Source organism: Talpa europaea, assembly GCF_964194135.1.
Source record: "Talpa europaea genome assembly, chromosome: 11".
Taxonomy (NCBI): Eukaryota; Metazoa; Chordata; class Mammalia; order Eulipotyphla; family Talpidae; genus Talpa; species Talpa europaea.
The window spans coordinates 85,350,178-85,370,833 of NC_140078.1; the positions used below are offsets into that span (position 1 = coordinate 85,350,178).

The 20,656-nt window shown below is 39.1% G+C and overlaps 1 protein-coding gene across 7 annotated transcripts in view; it reads left to right on the top strand.

The window, feature by feature from the left end:
* The window catches only part of NEK10 (NIMA related kinase 10), a gene marked incomplete at both ends in the record, with an annotated part of 136,407 nt that overhangs the window by 104,178 nt on the left and 11,573 nt on the right, over positions 1–20,656 (top strand). For 2 of the 7 annotated variants that reach the window (XM_084246768.1, XM_084246770.1), the window contains 4 exons: positions 4,848–4,885; positions 4,985–5,125; positions 10,806–10,835; positions 12,636–12,736. In XM_084246768.1, coding sequence (XP_084102894.1) covers positions 4,848–4,885; positions 4,985–5,125; positions 10,806–10,835; positions 12,636–12,736 — 310 coding nt within the window. The remainder of the gene's footprint in view (positions 1–4,847; positions 4,886–4,984; positions 5,126–10,805; positions 10,836–12,635; positions 12,737–20,656) is intronic. The other 5 variants (XM_084246771.1, XM_084246773.1, XM_084246772.1 and 2 more) reach the window with 3 other exon arrangements.

Consider the following 20,656-nt stretch of genomic DNA (forward strand, 5'->3'; position numbering starts at 1 on the left):
GCTATAAATTTGTCTGCATTTTATAATTTTGTGTAAATCATATCATATATCACATATACTACTTGTCTGGCTTCTTTTAGTGAGCGTAATTATTTCAAGATCCATGTATATTGTTTTATATAGCTATAGTTCAATTTTTTTATTGTTAGATAGTATTCCACTGTCTGAATATATAACAATTTGTTTATCCATTCATCTGTTAGTGGACCTTTGAATTCTAGTATTTGGCTATTACAAATGCAAGTGTGATAAACATTTGTGTCTTTGTAAAGACACTTTTTTAAAAAAAATTTTCATTTTTATACAAGAGCCTGGGGTACAGGCCAGAGGCACGGGAGGGTGAGAGGATTCACGAGAGATAGTGTGGGGAGCAGAATAGGCAGACGACCAAAATGCACTGCTGAGGGGAGCAGCGGGCGTGACAGTAGAAGTCTGCTGCGCCAAGTGGGAATCTCCCTGGCTGGCCGGGAATCAAACCAGTGCTGCAAAGGCTGCAGACAGTTTCACAGCACTACTCTCAACCCCCTGTGCCACAGGGAGGCCCAGACACATGTTTTTTTTTTTTTTCTCTTGGGTAAATGCTAGAAGTGAAATGGCTGGATCATACAGTAGTTGTATACTTAACTAAGATACTGCCCAACTGTTTTCCAGAGTGGTTGTACCATTTTTACAATCCCAGTTTGAGAGATTTAAACTCCACGTGTATATTGAGGGGGATTAAGGTGAATGATGGTCTTTGTGGAAATCATCTTTTATTTTTGTGTGTACATCTCTTAATGATAAGGAATAAGAGAGAAAATAGAATTTCCTCTTCATTATCAAGCTCTCATAAAATATTCCCTACTTTGAAATACTCATATGAAATAAATATCCTATTGTTAATATTTGATTGATGTTTTTTGCACATTAGCAGAGTTAGCCAAAAACTGGGTTAATATCTATGTCAAGAAAAAAAGTAATTATAATTCAATAATTAGTAGTTTCTTTGAAATTTCCTACTTTAATCATTTTAGTGACCTAAGTGATCTAAAATCTCTGTCTCTATTACTACTTGCTAGGAAAAAAATTAAGAATGGGCTTGACTCTTACCAGTTTCTGTCTGGTTTTTATAGTCTCATGTAATTTGATAGATAGATAGGTTGATAGACAGACAGATGGACAGACGGATAGATGGATCTAATTCATTGAGTCATAACATTTTATTTCAACTTCAAATAAATCATCCTGTTTATAGTAGAATTTGATCATTCACACAGGGGTTTCTAACTCTATCATATTCACTCAGGGAAGCTTTGGGCATTGTATTAAAACCTTTGAAATATCATTTTGTTCATTCATTCAGTTAATATTACTCATATGTGCTGGCAGATACAAGACTATTCCTGGTCCATCCTGTCATTACCCAGGGCACAGTGTATTCCATGTAGATACCAGTCCACAAATACTTGTTCATCTAGATGAATGACTGTTATCTTAGCACAGATTCCATATCTCTCATTGCAATAAGACTGAAATCTCACCTTCTGACTTTATCCTACAGCCTTTGCAATAGACATAGCATAAGACCTATTTTATTTTTTTAAGATCTTGTTGCTGAGGCAACAAGATTTATCCATGCCTGCTTGCATCCTGTTGCTAAGGTAACAGGGTAGGGTTGGCAGGCTGGTTTGAAACATTGGGTGTTCGCGGTATTAGCGATACCTGTGGTTCACAATTCCTTTCATAGATTCATGTATGCATAATTGTATTGAAGGTTGTGTGCCTGGCTCTAGTCTGTTTATAAAGATGATTGGGGATGTTTGTGACCATCCAGCACCACACATATGAGCATAGGGCTCCTTTTGTAATCTCAGGACCTGTCAGAACCTCGCAGAAGAAAATAATGTGCCCTACACTTGAATTAATTCTATGAAAAGTTGAAAAGTTAATACTGCCAATCTCTATCTGTTAGTGATTTGGGGTGGAAGTTGTAGCTGACAGTCATATTCTGCACTTTATTTTTTAAAAATATTTATTTTTATACAAGAACTGGGGTATAGGCCAGATGTGTGGGAGGGTGAGAGGATTCACCAGAGACAGAGCAGGGAACAGAACAGGCAGACTGATGAAATACGCTGCTGAGAGGAGCAGCGGGCACGACAAGAGAGGTCTGCCGCGCCATGTCGGACCCTCTCCAGCAGCCAGGGATCGAACTGGCTCTGCAGAGGCTGTGGACAGCTTCACAGCACGGTGCTCAACCGCCATCAGGGGAGGCCCCATATTCTGCACTTTAGTTTCTGTTTTGGCTAAAGAGGTCTAAAGACCTCTCTGAGTGCTTTAAAAATCTTCCATTTTGCTGAAATTCTGTTTTATCAATCTGAAGTGCTATTGGTCAGTGCTCTTTTCAAAACTATCAGCGGACACAGCTTCATTATGTTAAGACTTTTTCTTAATCAGAAAACATTTCTGAAATGTTCTCTTTGTGTCATGCCATTTCTGTCTATTTTCCAGCCTGCTCTGTCATAACAAACCATCCTCTATAGCCATCATGTTCTATTGGATATAAATGTTCAATCTGGTTCAATTAGAAACAGACTTCCCCAAGGCTCTGCCTAATTACAAATCTTTGTCCACCTGTGGATCCAAAAATTGGCTAGTCCAAAGTTGCCATTTCTAGTTACAATGAGTCTGTTCTATTTTGCTATTTCAGAGGAACATGTTTCCTTAGAGTCATGATACATTTTTCAGAGGAATTAACAGTTTCTCTGCTATACCCATGCAATCTTGTATGTTTCAAGACTTGTGGGTCTGTTTCTCTTCACCATCTCATGTCCACTGTGTGTACAGTGCCTACACATGGCAGGCACTTGATAAATATTTAGTGAATGAATGAATGAATGTGTGATGGCTATTTTTTAAAGATTTCTGAAAGTTTATTAAAGAGGAGTTTTAATTATTTTTAAGGAATAGCAAAGTTAGCAGCAACTCCATATCTCCAGGACAGTCCCTTTCACGTCTACCACTAGCATGTTTTTTTATATGTAAAAATGTTTGAAATTTTGGATTTTTCAGGACAACTGTAATAGAAATCTAGTTCATTCAACCCATGAGTGGTTACCAGCTGTCAAGAGCCTCCACGCACTCATGAATAAAAGATTTCCAGAAGTTAAATTTAAAACAGTGGGGTCCCTAAGTTGTTGCAGATTCAGCAGCAACGTGGGCGACTGTTGACCTCAGTCTTGTCTATGAAGACAGGGGGCAGCACCCTCTAAAGAAGGGGAAGGGCCTGCTATGGAATACAGAGGCCCTGGCCACATGTTAGATTCTTGAGTAGCTAGTTGGACAGAGGAACTGCATTTTTAATTTCATTGTTTTATTTAAATATAAACTGAATTGTAAACCATCTCATTAATTTTTACATAAGTATATATTTAGAAATGATAGTATTTTGGATAAATGTCAGTTAAATAAAACATTATTAAAATTAATTTCACCCCTTTTCTACTTTTTTAATGTAACTACCCCAAAATTTAAGCATCTGCTTGTGGTCTGCATTATATTTCTATTGGCTAGTACTGGACTTGCCTGGAAGGTTTTTCAGAAAGCACCTGCTTTTAGTGTGCACTAAGATATGAGGTGCTGCAGAGTCCCTATGGGCACCCTCTTGGAACTTGCTGAGAGGAGGAACCATCTTATTTGTTTTGTAAACACACCTGTTATGTCAGGTTTAGAGAGTGTGTATTAACTATGGAAAATTGCAAGTGTCTTAATTTTCAAGACTTTTGGAAACTCAGGCTAGTATATTTTTTGCTTTGTTCCTACTCTCTTTTGCAAATAAAGGAAATCATAACTCGTCTGTGAAATGAAGAGAGCTGACTTGGTGGGACTTAGGAATTGAGGAAGAAGCTACAGAAGGGATCACAGTTGGATGAAAAGATTTGGTTTTATTCTGGCACTTAAGTTGGGTAGTGGATAAATGAGAGCCAGTTTAGTTATTCTTCATAACCTGGCTATGTGCTGCTGTTTGTTATCAAAAATTCTGTGATTGAAATAAGAGGGTGGGATAAGGGAATTATCTGCCATGTTTAGTGGTATTTAAATCTCTATATTGATTCCTACTGAGCAAATAACGATCATGTGCCTTATCCACAGTTTATTTTTTCTTATAATTTTTCTTATAAACTTCAGGTGTGTGTCATAAATAAACCTCTATAAATACTACATTAAGTTTACCACAATTGTTTCATTCAAAATAACATTAGGAAATTGAATTTAAATTACAGAGAGAAAGGTTGAAGGTTCTTTAAGACAGTCCCTGGGGCAGTGAGGGCACAGAGGGCAACTTGAAAAATGCTGACAAAATCTAGAATCTTAGGGCAGGACAAACAAGTGATGTTAACATTGGAAACTTTAGGAAAATATAATACTCTTAAAGGCAAAAATCATCTCATTTCGTAGAAGAGTTGTAATTTCCTTTATTTGTAAAAGAAAGTAGGAACAAAGCCTGGAAAATACTGCATGTAAAGTTTGAAATATTATTTCTTTTTAATACAAAATCAGTGGTTTGGTTTTAAGTGTAACAAGAAAATCATTCAAGGCACCAAGATTTAGGCTCCTAATCGCTCTGAGAGCATATAAACAACTCTGCTGGGACGAGCTGCTTTCATTTGCCAGTGGAACGTCTGCTCTGTTCTGGGTTCCGATATGTTTTTCCCCCTTTTTATTGAACTCTTGAGAGCTTCTTGGGGGGAAAATAACCTTTATTTATTTTTCTACTGAAAGCTGTGCTGGAGGGTAGGCCTTCAGTAAATGTTCGTCAAGTCCAAGTTTAAACACGTTCTCCTAATGGCCTCTCCTTCTGTTTTCAGAGACTTCACTGGTGGAATAGGCTCAAGACCACGACCAGGTAATTCAGTGTGGGTTGCCATAAAACCACACATGCCTCCCTGACATCAAGTGCAATTTGTGTTACAGCTTCATATCTTTCCCCCTTTTATTTCTTCAGCTTTGCTGCCTCTTGACCTGCTTCTGAAAGCGCCACCCCTCAAACTCAGGGTCCACGTTAAGGAGGTAGAGGCCGAGTTAGTGCCGGGGTGGCGGTCCCACAGCCTTCCTGCTGTGATCCTCCGCGATCTCAAAGATCATGGTAGTACTTACTAGTGCCAGTTGGTGCCAAGCACACGGTGGGCGAACACAGAATTAGAGTTGGGCCTGAAATGTCTGAATGATGCTTGGGAGGTAATTTTAACACAAAATGCAGAGAAACTTTTGTGTGTGTGTCTCCACCATTCTTAGTTTGGCAATTTAAGACACTCAACGTGCTTTCTGTGTTCACTCATTTGATTAAAATATGATAGGCTGTTTCGCTAAACTTTGCATTTCTGCTTTGGTGGGAATGTTAACCGGTTGAGTTATTGGTGCTTGAAGTGCATACCTACTAACAAAAAGTACTAACTATATTTTACGTGTTTCTGTAGGCTTCACACCTATGTGATATGAGAGTGATTGTATTTTCTAGATCCTTTGACACTGCTAGTTCTTTTTAGTTGCTTCTTTTGTTTATTTAAATAATATTATATCACATAGTTTTCCTAACAATTAAAAAATGTGGATTCTTAAAACATAAAAATTTATTTAGTAGTTTTGGGGAAAATATAACGTGCTAGTGTTTTATAATGTCTTTTAACGGGAACCAGATGACAATACTGACAGTAAAATTATCAACTAAATCTGGACAACTCAGGAAAAAAAGCTTAGTGATTGTGCTTTTACCATATAAGTACACGACTCTTGGGTATAACCTCCTATTTTACTGCTTTGGCTCATTTGAAATTACTGCTTCATGCTGTTTTCACTTTGGCTTCCTTAAGTCACATTCTTTTATAGAGTTAACTCTTAGAGTGAACATAGGTAATGTGAATTTATTGAATGTAATATTAGTCCATGTCTTTATATTTACTAAATTTGCCTTGGAAGAGTTATTGACAGTTTGAGGCCATTTACACCGTCAGCATAAATGCAAAAAAAAAAAAAAGATGGTTTTATTATTAAGATGTCCAAAGCTATCATGTTGACCATGATCCACTCCTGCTGTTTTGGCATAAGGTAAGTTCATAACATCATCATGAAGCTAAAATGATTGTTGTTGATTGATTTTGTAACAGCAGAGAAATTCACAGTTCTTTTACCATTCATAATAGGAATTCCTTTTTCTAAAGAGCGTGTTGAATTAGTTCAGGTTAAGACCTGACTTTATGTCAGTGAAATCGATGAGATTGCTGTATCTTTAAACAGATCATTTACATTATAGCACAGTGTATATGTAACATGTTCCTTAGGCCTACAATTTGTTATACAATTTAATTTTTAAAATTTCACTGATTCATGTTGTTTTTTAAATTTGAAACATTTTAGGGTTTAGTTTTAGGATAGCATTTTAAGTGTTGTCAGTGAATGCTAAAGTTTAACCATAAAAGAGTAATTTATTTCTACCAAAATTGTAGAACACGTTAATGTATATATGAAAATTGGGGTAACTTCTTTTCAGAGGTTACTACCTCTTTTGAGTAAAAAATAACCTTTGTTATTCTTGATCTTAATGCAGACTTGTTTTTCTGCATTGTATAATATGCAAAAGTCATATATTTTTTTAAGTACTGCAGGTAAACTGAGACTATTGGTTGCCTTATCAAGTTACAACTAGTACCAACCCCATCCACTTAGATCACCTCACTTGCAGACTCACTCCATTCCATTTGTCAATTCTGTGTCTCTAGCCTGATTAAGAGAATGAGAAGGCGACATGGCCAATAGTCCAGTCTGATGTGAGTTGTCCCTTAGGTTCTGGTGACATAGAACAGGGAAAGCACTAAATTATATGTATGATTTACTTTAAAAAATAAGCAGATTTGTGTATTTTTAATTTATATGACAGTTGATTTAGCTTTCTTGCATGGAACATAACATGCTGGAAATGATGACTAACCAACAGCTACCACCCTGTATTACCTGAATATTCTGGAAAAAGTTGTCAAGGAAGGGGGGATTTTGTTATAATCTGGACATGCTTCTAGGAGCTATCTAGTGTGGGAACATGTTTTTCCAGGTGCCATGGCAGAAAAAAGGGTGAGGACTACTGTCTTAGCATGCCCAAGGCTGTGCTATGATATGATAATATACAGTGACACTTAGTGTATTGCTAAACTCCTGTAGATCAGATGACCACAGAACCATTTCAGGTTAACACAACTAAAAATCCTCTTGTTCTGGTTTCTAATCCTAATAAGATTGTGTCAATAATTTACTTCTACCTACTCTTTAGGTTAAGCAATCATCTGCAGGGCCTGCTGACAGAAATGAAATTTTACGAATCCTACATTGATTGTATGGGTAAAGATATTAATAGTAATTAACAAAGAATCAGTGAACAAATAAACATTTTAAACATTAATTACTTTAACTCTATTTTCTAAATGTTGGTCACGTGTGGGTTACCATACGGCCATATCTGAGAACCACACGCAATATTGTTTTCTTAATATATGTTTCTTTACTTTGACTCCTTTTCTCAACCTAAATTTGTTTAAAGGGAGTTTATATTATTGCTACAAATGGGAAACAAGGATGGTATCGCTTGCCATAAATAGAGGACAGTTGCAGAAATAGATGCAAATCGAAGCAAGACATTATTAAATTCTAAATAGATACTGTTATCTGCTTATCTGGAGGTCTATTCTCTTTGTTATAAAGAAAGCTAATTAGCTAATATTATTAGCTAATATTTGAAACAGTGATGACCTTCTTGCTCCATAATGAACATAATCTTTGTTATAATCAGTAGAGAGAAGATTGAAAAGGAATATCTTTCCCACTGTGATTTTATAACTGATCTACTCACTGCAAAAAAATTATGCTGTACAAGTACACCATGCCTGAGAAACTCACTTCTTTAAAAAATTATCAATTGGTTCTGTGGTCTAGTCAACTCTATTCATCAAACAACTGGATATTTTGAATTAAAAGGAACAAAAAAACAGTGTAGGGTCTGTTGTATATAAAAAAGAAGTAGTTCTTTCCTGGTAGGGGAATTGGCTTTGTATATTTGTGAAAATAAATTCAATCCAAAATATAGTACAAGAACTGCATTCTTTGTCAAGTACAGAGAGTACATTGTAATGTTATGGATACTGTTAGAGTGGGTCAAATGTAAATTTTTGGAAGCACCGGCCAAACCCGAATTTTAAAGTGCAAATGTAATGTCAGCTAAGTGTATGGCCTGAATTGACTGGATTAACCCAGACATTTCCCCATAGAAATTGTCACTGTGATTTCTGGGCCTTAATTATGTTTTTTCAGTAGGTGACTGAGAATTTATTTTTACACATGTCCTTTGTTCATAAAGGTCAGACCTAAATAACGTAGTCAATATTTCATCCAAATATTCCAGAAAGCGCAGCTAACACTGTAATTGTCCTTATTATGAGCAACCTTACTTCCAAGTCAGCTATTGACATAAACTATTGAATTTTAAATTTCACAATTGCCAAAGTGATTTTGAGTTCATGCCTTTTCTCGTTTTCTTGCATGGCAATTATTTTAGCATACAAAAATGTGTTCACCAGACTTTAATCAAAACATTTATAATACTAGTCTAAATCAGGCAGTGTGGCATATAGTTACAGGATTTTCTATATTGTTTGTTGGGATTTGTATTTATTAGCTGTATTGCTCAACCAGATTGAAGCATTTTTAGTAAAGTTTGCCTATATCTTGAGTATTTGCCCTGAGATCAGGTCCTTGAAAGCTGATTATTGAGTAACTGATATAGACCATTACTGTATAAACTCTTGCTTAGACTTGCTTTTTAGACCAATGCATAAACAATCTTATGATTACTTAGACTGGGGAAGCAATGGTATTTTTAATGTCAGATGTCAGATCGGGGGAGGAAGAGGAGACAGCAAATTTTCTTTACCAGTGATTTGCTTCTAAATTCTTTTTACCCAGGGAGTCCAAGGAGAATGCTGCTTGGAGATGTAGACTTTTGTTTTTTTTAATTCTTTGTAGGATAATGTCTTTCCAAAGATATTTTCAGTCTCGCAAAAGTTATTGGTGGGCCCAGTCCAAGACCGAGTATTAAGTGCAAATCAGCTGTTAAATGCAGCTCACGACCTTGGCCCCGGGGTTTCTTCCCTGGGGAGGAAAGATGGAGGGAAAGAAAATGACATCACTTCTGACGGTAATCAAGGGAGGTCAGTGTGGCTTGGTGGATGATTGTAGCACAGTGTACAAATACTCGAGTCAGTGGCAAAAGCAAGCTCTCAAATGCCAAATTGCCATTATTCATGATTAAACGCTTTTGATTGAAGTAACATTGGTATACAACTATATATGGATTTCAGTGTACAGCATGAAAGTTCCACGTTTTAGGTATGTTACATTGTGATCTCCACCTAAAGTCCAGTTTCCACTTACCTCTATACAATTGGTTCCCTTTTCCTGACTTACCCAGCCCTTATCTTCCTTCCCTTATGAATCCTACTGAAAGTCTAGTTTCTATCCACCACCAATTGACCCCCCCTTTACTTGCTTTACCGCACCCCCCCATTTAAAAATGCTTACGATTTCCCTTTGAATTGTCAGACAGCAATTTGAGTATTATGACTGAGTCAATAGTAATGAGAAAGAGGAAAAAGACCTCTTGCTTCTTCTCCTTGGGCCACCTGCCTGCCCTGAAATACACTACAACCTTGCCAATTCTTAATTGACTTTCCTCGGTAGAGGTTCCATGCATTATTTGGGATGTATTAGTGTTCTACTCGAAATTTTTTTATATGACTAATTATTGATTCAGAGAAATAGGTTGATAATACATATTATATCTTGGTCAACGGAGAAAACATAGTATAATCCATCTTTTTGTTTAACTTATATTAATAACTTATATTAATTATCAGCTTCAGGGTTTGCACTGTGAATTGTAGTTTCAATAGGCTAGATAGGGCATAAATCAAGACTCCAAGCACCGGGGATGGGCAAATGCTGTGAGAAAATAAAGCTGACTGTGGTGCAGTGCGCAGCTACAAAGACCTAATGCTTTCTGTATTACATGTATATAATTTCAAAAAAATATTTAATCTGTTACATGTTCAAATGCCAAGCTTCATGTTAATAGTAGCAATCAGAAAGGAAATAGTATTTCATGTCTGGGAAGGAGCCCAGAGGAGGTCCTGAACACTATCGATTTCATACAATAGCAGCTTTCAAACTTTTGGAAATGAACCTCAGTAAGAAACACATTTTATATCTTGACTAAGTGGATCCTTTGCTACGTGCAATGCACTCAGAACATTTTCTCTCCCGTTCCATTTCATTCCACCCTATTCCATTCCATTTCTCAAAAATGCTTGTCATGACCCATTAAACTGATTTCAGGATTCAACCATGCTCCAAAGATACTGTTTTGTAATGGAGATAGCTCTCTGTTCTGGAGATACACCCATGTGTATGTAAATGGACAGAAAAGGAACTGGGAGGCAACAGACTCCTACTGATGTTGGTGGGGACTTCTGAAGAGGCGGCTATGGTGGTGGTGGTTGCAGGGAGCCTTAGGTTATTTTTATGTGTGTTTGCTTGTTTTGTAATTAAACATCTTTAAATTTATTATATTGAGTAAGCAATCAAAACTATTTTCAGAACTCAGGATTTACTGGGATTGAGAGTAGTAATCAAAGGGTCATAAGAAAAATAATTTTCAAGTTACATTGCTTGGTTGGGTAGTTCAGAAGACAGGCCTCCTAGCTAACTGTCTCTGTTTTTGTATTTAGGGCCACAGATGAGCACATTCTTGTGGCAAGGTAGAGTGAACTCGTGTGATTTCCCACTCAAAATGTCATCACAAATCTAAGAACTCTCTGCCATGCTGTGAGATTTTGACTCGTTACCTATGAATGCGAAGTCGGTGTAGCAAAAACATAAAGTAGTCGACATAAAGTGATCAAACCCCAAGCTCTCCAGTTTCAGAAAATCCAAAGTTAATGTCTCTGTGGCTCCATCAACTTGGCCACATTATATGGTCTCTGGCTTTTGGTATGGGCCTAGACATATAAGAATTAGCTCTGCAAAAAGAGCACCACATAGAAAATGTGATGGTTGTACACTTGGCCATCAGTAGCTGCAGCAGACCTCTCCAGTAGACTGCTCCAGTATGCTGCTTTCTGCTTTAGAGCTACATAATTTTTTTCCTGATTTACCTTACTGTTCCCCCTCTGAGGGTACCTTATTAAACCTCGTCTTAATGGTTTAGCAATTGTTGCTTTAAAGGAGTTAGACACTGTGCCTAGGGGAGATAGATCCTTTAAATTTCAAATATTTAAACAAGGTATCAAATGCAGATGATCTAGAACTAGTTGATTTCTTGTGCCAATTTCTCAGCTATTATGGAAATATATTGATAATTCATGTATTTCTTGAAATGTTTTATTTTTGTGTGTGTGTGTTTTCTGTCCTAAATATAAATTTTCATATACTTATATTAAAAAATGACCTTTTAAATGATCACATTAAATTTTTTCTTTAAAAGCTTTCAAAGCAAAATTTTATATTGTAAAATATGCAAGCTCTCTCAGAAAGCACTTGTATAGGAATCATTAAAAAAAACTTAACTGTTGCTAAATAAACAGTTGTGTTACATTTTCATTTCATATTAGCTCAAGATGTATGGTTGGAAGAAAAGAGGGACTTTGGAACTTTTCTTTAAAAAAAGGAAATTGGAAAAAAGTATTGAAGAAAGCATGCTAAAATTAAGGGGTGAAAAGGAAAGAATGGAGGGGGGTAGGGAGAAGACAATATCCATCCCCCTGTCTGAAATCTCTCTTCTGTTTCCTCTGGTGTGGATCTGAAGGTGAGGGGAGTCAAAGGTGGTTTGTAGCTGATCTAGGGGTTCAAGGCCAGTCCTTAAAATAGTTTCATGTTCCTCAACATTCAGACTGGACTACTTGTGGTTATGATGTCTAAAAGCTGGGAACACAGCTCATAGGCATTTTGACACCAACCTAACCTGAAATTATAAAAGTGGTGTGACTCTGATGAGAATATGGGATAAATTATAAGTGTGTCCTATTCAGACCTGGAGAGAAATCCAGATGAAATTGTAATTTGTAATAATCAAGAATTTGAATGTTACTTATTTCTGGCTAATTTTTTTTTCTATTAAAGTGCCTAGTTCATTAGAGTACTTTATTTTGCATTTAGGAATTTTAATAAAATTAGTTTTAAATATGCTATTGAAGGGATAATGAATTTAAAGTTTAAAAACATGATAGCCTCCTAACTACACTTATCTGAAGCCCAGCTTCTAATGACCACAGTATCCAAAGCACCGCTGCCTCCTGGTAAAATACAGGAAAAATATCTAAGCATTTTCAGATGTAATACTAGCTAGTATGTTACTTAGATGTCTGAGAAGTACAGGAAAAGGAACTGTACAGCTCATACCATAAATTATTGCAGTGTTACGGGGTCTCTTCATATTGTCTCATCAGTAAGATGAGGCTCTTCGCTTTAATTTTTTTCCAGAATTTTACCTCATTCCCATTAATTCTCTTTTGAAAGAGAAAACAAGGGTTTTAACTAACTGCAGAATTTGTCACCCACAGCATCTGCAGGGATTGCTGTGTCCCAGCGGAAAGTACGTCAGATCAGTGATCCTATTCAGCAGATTCTAATTCAGCTGCACAAAATCATCTACATCACACAGGTCGGTGTGCTAGTTTTTTATTCTCTCTCCATTTTATATAAGTTTGCTGCTAACATTGCCGAAAAACTGCTTTATGGAACTTTCAATTACAGTGAATTCTTGTTCTTACCCTCTCCAGTACATCTACTTGGGAACACTTTGCTTGGCAGCAGAACTGGGAAGTTTCCCTTATGACTCCTTACCTGTTTGTTCACTGATAGTGCCTGGTACAAATGGCCCTAAGGGTAGAGGTGGAAGGGAAGACCAAGCCAGACTTCTGAAGCAGCTTCACTCTAGGAAAGAAAGAGTAGTTCATTCAATAACTCTGAGGATAGTGTGTTAAAAGCAGGACCTCTCAGAGAAATGAAAACAAACAGCACATGAAGTCCAGGACTGTTAAAACTTCCTGTTTCTAAACCATAGCAATTCTTAGGCACTGAGGAAGCAACCTGTTAAAAAAATAGCCATTATTTGCAGGAATCTGTCTAATGATAAGCAGCATCAAAGTTCATCTGCCAAATGCCTATATTGTTACTAAAAAAAGAAATTCATTTAGCAGGTGTCATTGGGGAAGGCTTGGAAGAACATGTGTAATGTGGGCTGGTAGCAATGTCATGGGGGCCTTCCTCCCACTAACTTTAAATTAGAGTTGTCCAGGTACTTTGAGTCTTTGAATTGACATAGGGCTGGAAAAAGGGAATGGCTGTTGCAACTCAAGTTGGGTTTTTGCCTAGATGTTCTTCTCTGTAACGTAGATCAAGGAATACGCTGGTGGGTTGACTGCCTATTTCCTATCAGAGTATTCCTAATCAGTTAGCCACCTCCAGAGATGCTGTTGGTGACAGCATTCTAATTAGCAGTACAACCCTGTGATCCTGTATGTCAAGTGCCCTCAACTTGACACTGCCAGTTGGCTTTGGTACTCCTGGCAATACATGATCCCCATTAAAATCATGTACTTCCAGTGCCCTGCCTGGCCCACTGTGCAGAGCAACCATAGATGCTGTTAAGGATGTGGGTGCCCCTGTCTCCAAAGTCTTGCTCAATGCTTTGGTGAAAGGAGTTATTCCTGAGTGTTCTTGCTGAGCATAACTGGGGATTGAATGTGTGGGTCACATATGATAAGTCCAGCCCATCATTCTTGTCTCCCCAAGCTTTTCCCTCCTCCACTTGCCAGGGAAGATGTAGCATTTTACTCTCCATAAAGGCAGGCCACCACTGAGTCAGGTTTACTCAACCAACCAATTAAGCTGCTACCTGCAGCTGCACGAACTAACATATTAAATCTGGAATCCGTAGTAAGTGTGTAGCATGCCGTCAGCCCAATCCCCCATGACCTGACACCCGTCCACTCCTGCACACACTCCCTGGATTACCGCTAAAATGTTATGGCCACGTCTTGCCATTCTCTGGGCATGTAAGCTGTTTCCTTCTGGGGCTTAGTGAGCACCAGTTCGCCCATATCTTACTGAAATATGACCCTGGCTGTAGACTTGGTTCTAACTGTTGTGGGTCTTATAAAGAATGAGCCTCCCTTTTGAAGCTGTCTGTCCCAGATGAGTTTAGTATAGAGTTTTTAAGCAAAGAAAGGCTTGTTTTCTCAGACACAGAGTGACAAGCTATATCCACTGACAATGACAGATCAGAGTGACTTGAGTTTCAAGATTGTCAGTTTTATATCTGGATCCAACAACATGTCCCCATTCCAAGTTTTAGAATTTATTCCTTTTTCTAATTTCCACATGAGAAACTTGGCAGAGTGCATTCAACTGACATGGTGATTTAGCAGCCTGCCCAATTAAATTTGTGTTTGATTATCAGCCATCTCAATGCTGTGCATCAAGAAATAACAGATTCTTTGAGGGCTGTCATGGAATCCTTCTGGGTCTCAGGCTATGACTCGAGCTGAGAGTTAAAGAGCCCAGCTTGTCACTTCCTTTCTGTCAGTGCTCCAGGGCCAGCACACTCTGAGGAGTCTGCCCCACACCATCGCCCTAGCAGTCTTTTGCTGCCTGAGAGTTCAGTGCAGGCCTCTCAGGCTCAGGCACTGGCTTCAACAGACTCTTCATCAGTGTGATAACCTGCTTCGTTGCGATGCCCCTGCATGCCAGGGGTCCCTAGTAGCCTGTGTCTTGTTGGCAGAAAACTCGATGCAGGGCTCAGTTCCAAGGCACAATCAAACCAGTTCCTAAATCCCATCTGGTAACAAATCTGTGTCAGTGAGGCCTGGTCAGGACACAGAAACCACATAGTAATTTCAACAGGGAAGATTTAATAGAAAGAACTATTGACAATAACAGGGCATTAATGACTAAGGAGGGGAAGAGAAGCTAAGGAATGTAGTAAGAGGAGGTTAGAAAGCCACTACTCGTAAGGCTGAGGCAGAGCATCTGAGAAAGGAACAGAATAGAAGAGGACACACCACCCTGACTGAGCTCTAGACCTCGCTGCAAAGGTCCAAGAAACCATCTTGTGCTGGTGGGAGAACCTTGCAGGGAGGCCTCACTATGGAGGCATGGGGCAATCCACCCATGGTGAGGAGCCAGGCTCTGGGCTTGCTGGAAGTCAGGACAGGGAAGGTGGAATGCTGGGAGTAGGGGAGGCTGTGCATGGGGAAGCGTGCTCCACAGAACTCACTGGAAAGCCACCTGTAGGATCGGTGCCACTGAATCTGGGTGGGGGTGAGCACCCCAAGTGGTCCCTCTGGCCTCTGACCCCTCAGGGCTGCGGAACTAAGCTAGGAAGAAGCCTCAATGATGCAGAAAGACCATCCTCCTCCAGTGTCTTCAGTGCCCTCTACTGGTAGAATTGAGCAGGCAGCCAGCTGGCATGGGGTGGGGGTGGTGAGGTTGGGGTGGGGTGGGGAGGGGTTGGTGGGGCAGAACTGCTCAGTGTCTTCACAGAGCAATGAGGGGAATTATTATACTTTGATGTCTGTTTCACTTAACCTGAGGGGCTACACAAGGGGCTCCCTTCTTTGGGATCTAGCCGCTTCTGAATCCTCACTTCTCCCATTGACTTATTCTAGCCTTGAAGTAGCCTGGCTCTTCTCTGTCAAGTTTTTCCCCTCAAACCTGTTACTTCTCTTCCATCACCCTGAGGATTAGCCTTTTGAGAGTCAAGAGGCTAAAATCTATACCCTTTTCTTTATTTTCTATTTTCAGTCTTTCTTTTAGGCCTTCACATAGAATTTTCTGCCCAATTAAATGAAAGAGGGTGAAGGGGCCAAAAAAATATGGGAGGAGGGTGAACTTTGTTGATAAAGCCAAAGGAAATGTGCTATCTCTAGTATGTAAAGATATTGTATTTAAAAATGCATTTAGGGCCTCCCTTGGTGGCGCAGCATTTGAGTACTGGGCTGTGAAGATGCCCACAGCCTCTGCAGCACCAGTTCAATCCCTGGCTGCTGGCGAGGGTCCAACATGGCACGACAGACCTCTCCTGTTGTGCCCGCTGCTCCCCTCAGCAGTGTATTTCGTCAGTCTGCCTGTTCTGTTCCCTGCTCTGGCTCTGGTGAATTTTCTCACCCTCCCACGCTTCTGACTATACCCAGTGCTTGTATAAATAAATAAATAAAACTCTTAAAAAATGCATTTAAATTCAAAATACCGATACAGAAATTGGATGATATATTCTTAACTTTAGTCATTTATGCAAATAGTGTTATTGGTTCCCTCAGTGTTTAATAATTGAGAGAAAATATCCTTTGGATTTTAAATGCCATTTCCTTATGCCTGTCTTGCTAATTTTTATATAACAAAAAACTTATTAATGGATGTATTCCATTTCCTTATTGGATTTCAAGGTATTTTCAAGCAAGATTGACACTATTACAAATATCTTATTACTATGCTCTCACACCACCAGCATAACAAATGACTTCATATGTTTTGGCAAGGTGGCATTCCTTACTACAAGTTCAGATATCACTGTGATTTTAAAAATGTATTTCCAGAATACCTTAAAGTTTATGACATTACCCATAGTAAATAATCCCCCCTCCCACCACCAGGGGAAATTGAAATTATGGAACTGGTCAAAGTCAATGCTTTCAAAGAGAGGAAGAGGTAGATGTTTATACATAAACACTAAACAACAAACAAATGTGGTTGCTACAGGTTAAAGACCTAGATCTTTCCCTCCCTCTGCTAATTACAAAGCAACATTGCTGAAAAGAAAAAGGAATTCATCTTGTTCACATATTTATTTACTCGTCAGACTGCCGCAGACCTGTGCTAGGGCAGGTGCCCCGAATCTCAGGGCACAGCCCTCCTGACAAACACAGATGACCTTCCTGGGAAGCTGCTTGCTTGTGGCCGGTGCTGGCCCTTCCTCTCCAGTTTCCATGGAGACAGATCTGTGGCTGTCATCTGGAAGCAACTATTTTCAAAGGCAGGATGTTAAAATCCTTCCCCTGCCTTCACTGATTTGATATCTGTTTTCATACATGCTGAGACGGTAATCTTAGGACCAGTAAGCTGAGAATGAAATCTGTGGTTCATGCCATGGCTGGAAACCAAATCAATCTTTGGGCACATAAGGTGACCAAGTACATATGTTACCTTTTAGCACAATTCTCCATGTGTCAGTACTTTGGTTAAGACCTTAAGCTTTGGATTTTACTACATTTAGGATTTGATTGTTAAATAAATTCTTTGCCAACCAGCATAGAGCAACTTTTCAAAAGTAAACACCCATCTCCTGGAGAGCAGACAGGCAGTGTGTTTGGATCCCCTTCAGACTGCATCCCAACAACCACGGTTGTGGCCAATGGAACAATATATGTGGCTGGGGGGCCGCCCCGGTGGTGCAGTGGGTTGAGTACAGTGCTGTGAAGCTGTCTGCAGCCTCTGCAGTGCAAGTTCAATTCCTGACCGTCCAGGGAGATACCCACATGGCACAGCAGACCTCTCCTGTCTCGCCTGCTGTTCCCCTCAGCAGTGTTTTCTGTCTGTCTGCCTGTTCTGCTCCCCAAGCTGTCTCTGGTGAATCCTCTCACCCTCCTGTGCCGCTGGCCTGTACCCCCATTCTTGTATAAATAAATAAATCTTAAAAAAAAGATGTGGCTGGGAATACCAATGTGCTGATCCCAGGTGAAAGTTACACTATGGACTGTCACCTGTAAAATACAGGTTTCTTCCCTGCCCCCCAACCAGCAGCAGTGATATATGAAATTGGAAACATCCATACCCTCTTATCTGGTCCTCACTCCTAATTTTGAGGGTGACAGATTAAATTATCAGGGTAAAGCTGTGCTTCTCAAGAAGACTTGTACTTTCAGGGTTTGCAAATTCTAAAAGGAGTTTTATATTTTGTGTATTTATTTTCTTGATTTTTATTTAACATTTTACTTTCGCATTTAGGGAAAACTTCTGAAGCAGTGATGTGTCTCAATAACTTGTTTTTATAGAAAAGTATTGTTAGGATCACTAGCAAGTGGGAGACCACGTGCTAGGGATGGTTGACCCAAATTTTCTTAGAGAGACAAGGGAATGTAATTCTTTAAAAAGAACTCTGACAGCATGCAAATGTGAGAAAATCTATTATGAAACCTACAGGTCAGATTGCATTTCTTTCTTTTGTTACTTTGGTATAGTAAAAACAATCATTAAGCTTGTAGATGTAGGATGTTGAGGGAGTCATCATCCTTAATAGAATCAGTTTCTTCATCGGTGAAATTTGGTCGCTTGTGGGACTATTGTGCCAAAGAAAATAAAGTGTGTGACATGTTTACAGACTGTGAAGTGCTGAGCCACAGTAATGCTAGTGTGTTTGCTTGAGGATGATTGTTACTATGTTCATTACCTCAGAAAGTACCCTTGCATGTTACATAATGTCTTTAAGCTCTGATTTCCTAACCTATAAAATAGAACCCATTTTATAAGTGTGTTGTTGGGGAAAAAAAGTGACCTAATGCATAATCATAGTAATCACATTGCTGGGTAGCAATGTTCTGTCCTTAATATTACAGTCCTTAGATATATTATGATGCTTACATCATCTGCAATTAAATGATGCATGAATCATCATTCTGTGCAAAACTTTTAATTCTTCCGTGAAAACTTTAAAGATGGAGTGCTGTCCGTAGTGATAATTATTTCAGTAAGATACCAGAACTTCCCAGTACTGACGTGAGTATAAATCTTAAGTTGACACAATGTTAACTTATAGGGGGCAGTAAAGGCAAGTCTAAGTTAACTCCGGGCTTATCAAGTTGAATAAATAGCAAGGATTTTAAGAGTGTCTGAATGAGTAATCTGATAGAGATGACTGTCAGTCCTGGGGTCAAGAACCTGTGGACCCCCAGGGCATTACACTGTCTAAAGTCAGTGATGGTAGACAACATGATATATAGAAAAGATTTGCTTTCCCTTTGTTGGCTGAAATCACACTGGGATGAATAGAAGGCCCTGGGCCAACACTGCTCTCTGGTGTTGGATCTAAGGAAGTGGCACTCTCTTGGGCATCAGGAAATGATCAAATCCCAAAAGGTAGCTGCAGGTACTTTCTTCACCCTGTCTCCACTCAGCCCAGCCCCTGGCTAGGAAAGCATCCCATGCACCTCCCCTTTATTGCTGGTTCCTGCGCTGAGTTAAATTCATTCCGCTTTTGCTCGTTCTCATGCACACGTGGATCAATGACATTCATTTCCCTTCTCATCTGCCATGCAACTATTTGCTCCTTAATGCTGAGAAATCGCTTTTCTTCTCTCTCTGTCTATACACATTTCTTGATTTCCCCTTTTCATTCCACATGAAGGGATGACAATAATTAGACTATTTGCTGGTGCTCAGAGGAGTAATCACATCTAGATCAAGGTAAAAGAAAGTTGTAATAGGGACATAAAAATAGAGCAGTGGAGGTCTGTGCTGTTAAACTGCAGAACCTTTCAAAGTGTACGGCAGGGCTCCAGAACCTCCAGAATAGCCTCACTTCTGGTCTAATTAAACCTGCTTTGAGTCAGGCAAACCTCAAAGATTGGCTAGGATGAAAGGTGCATCTAAATACATATTCTAGTTACAGCGTGTTTTCTTTTTATAGCATTTTAGTGCTTCATCATGAGTCCTATATTCTGCAGTGTTTGGAATGATGAACAGTGTTTCTCTGGCTATAAAATGTGCTCTTGTGAGCCCCCATAGGCCCTATTCATTGCTCTACAATTACCTTTTTTATAGTCCCCTGGTATACAAAGGTTCCTCGTAGCTACCCAGCAGGATATGGTAAGTCACACAGCTCTCACAGACACATCCTGAAATCTCTCGACTTGGCATAATAGAGGTTTATTTCTCAGTGGCAACTGGACAGGCCGGGTGGCTGTCCCCCGTCTTGTGGCTGTGCTGCCCTGGACCCCATGATGGAGGCCTCCCAAGTTCTTTGCCCAAGGGGAAGAGAGGGTTGGAGGAAGCACAATGCTTTTGAGTTGCTTCATCCTTGGGGTGATGCAAACCATTTGCATTGGTCAAAACTAGCCACAGGGCAACAAACACAAACCCTAAGAGGGCACAGAAAAATGAAGTGGGGGTGGGTTAACAATGGCCTCTTCTACATTTCTCCTTCAGAGCTGAGTGCTGAATTAAATTCTTCTTCTTTTTTTTTTAATTGTAAGAGTTCTTCCAACATTTTCCTTTCCATTTAACCACACTTTTTTTCTTTCTGTTTTTCTTTCCCCTCTTCTGTCAAGTCCGCTCCATATTTTAACAAATGAAGCATTATTTCTACTCTGAGACATTCTATCATTCTGCCCTATTTCTTTTCTGTTTTCTGCCAAATTTTAACTTCACCCCTCTGCACTTTCAGGACCTTTAATTTCCTTATAGAAATCCGACCTGCAGAGCACTACAAAATAAAATAGAAATATTTTGAAAGTCCCATTTTCATATAATCAGCTTATTTTCTACATTTCTCCCACCATGGAATCTTCCTATTACTTATTATAAATAT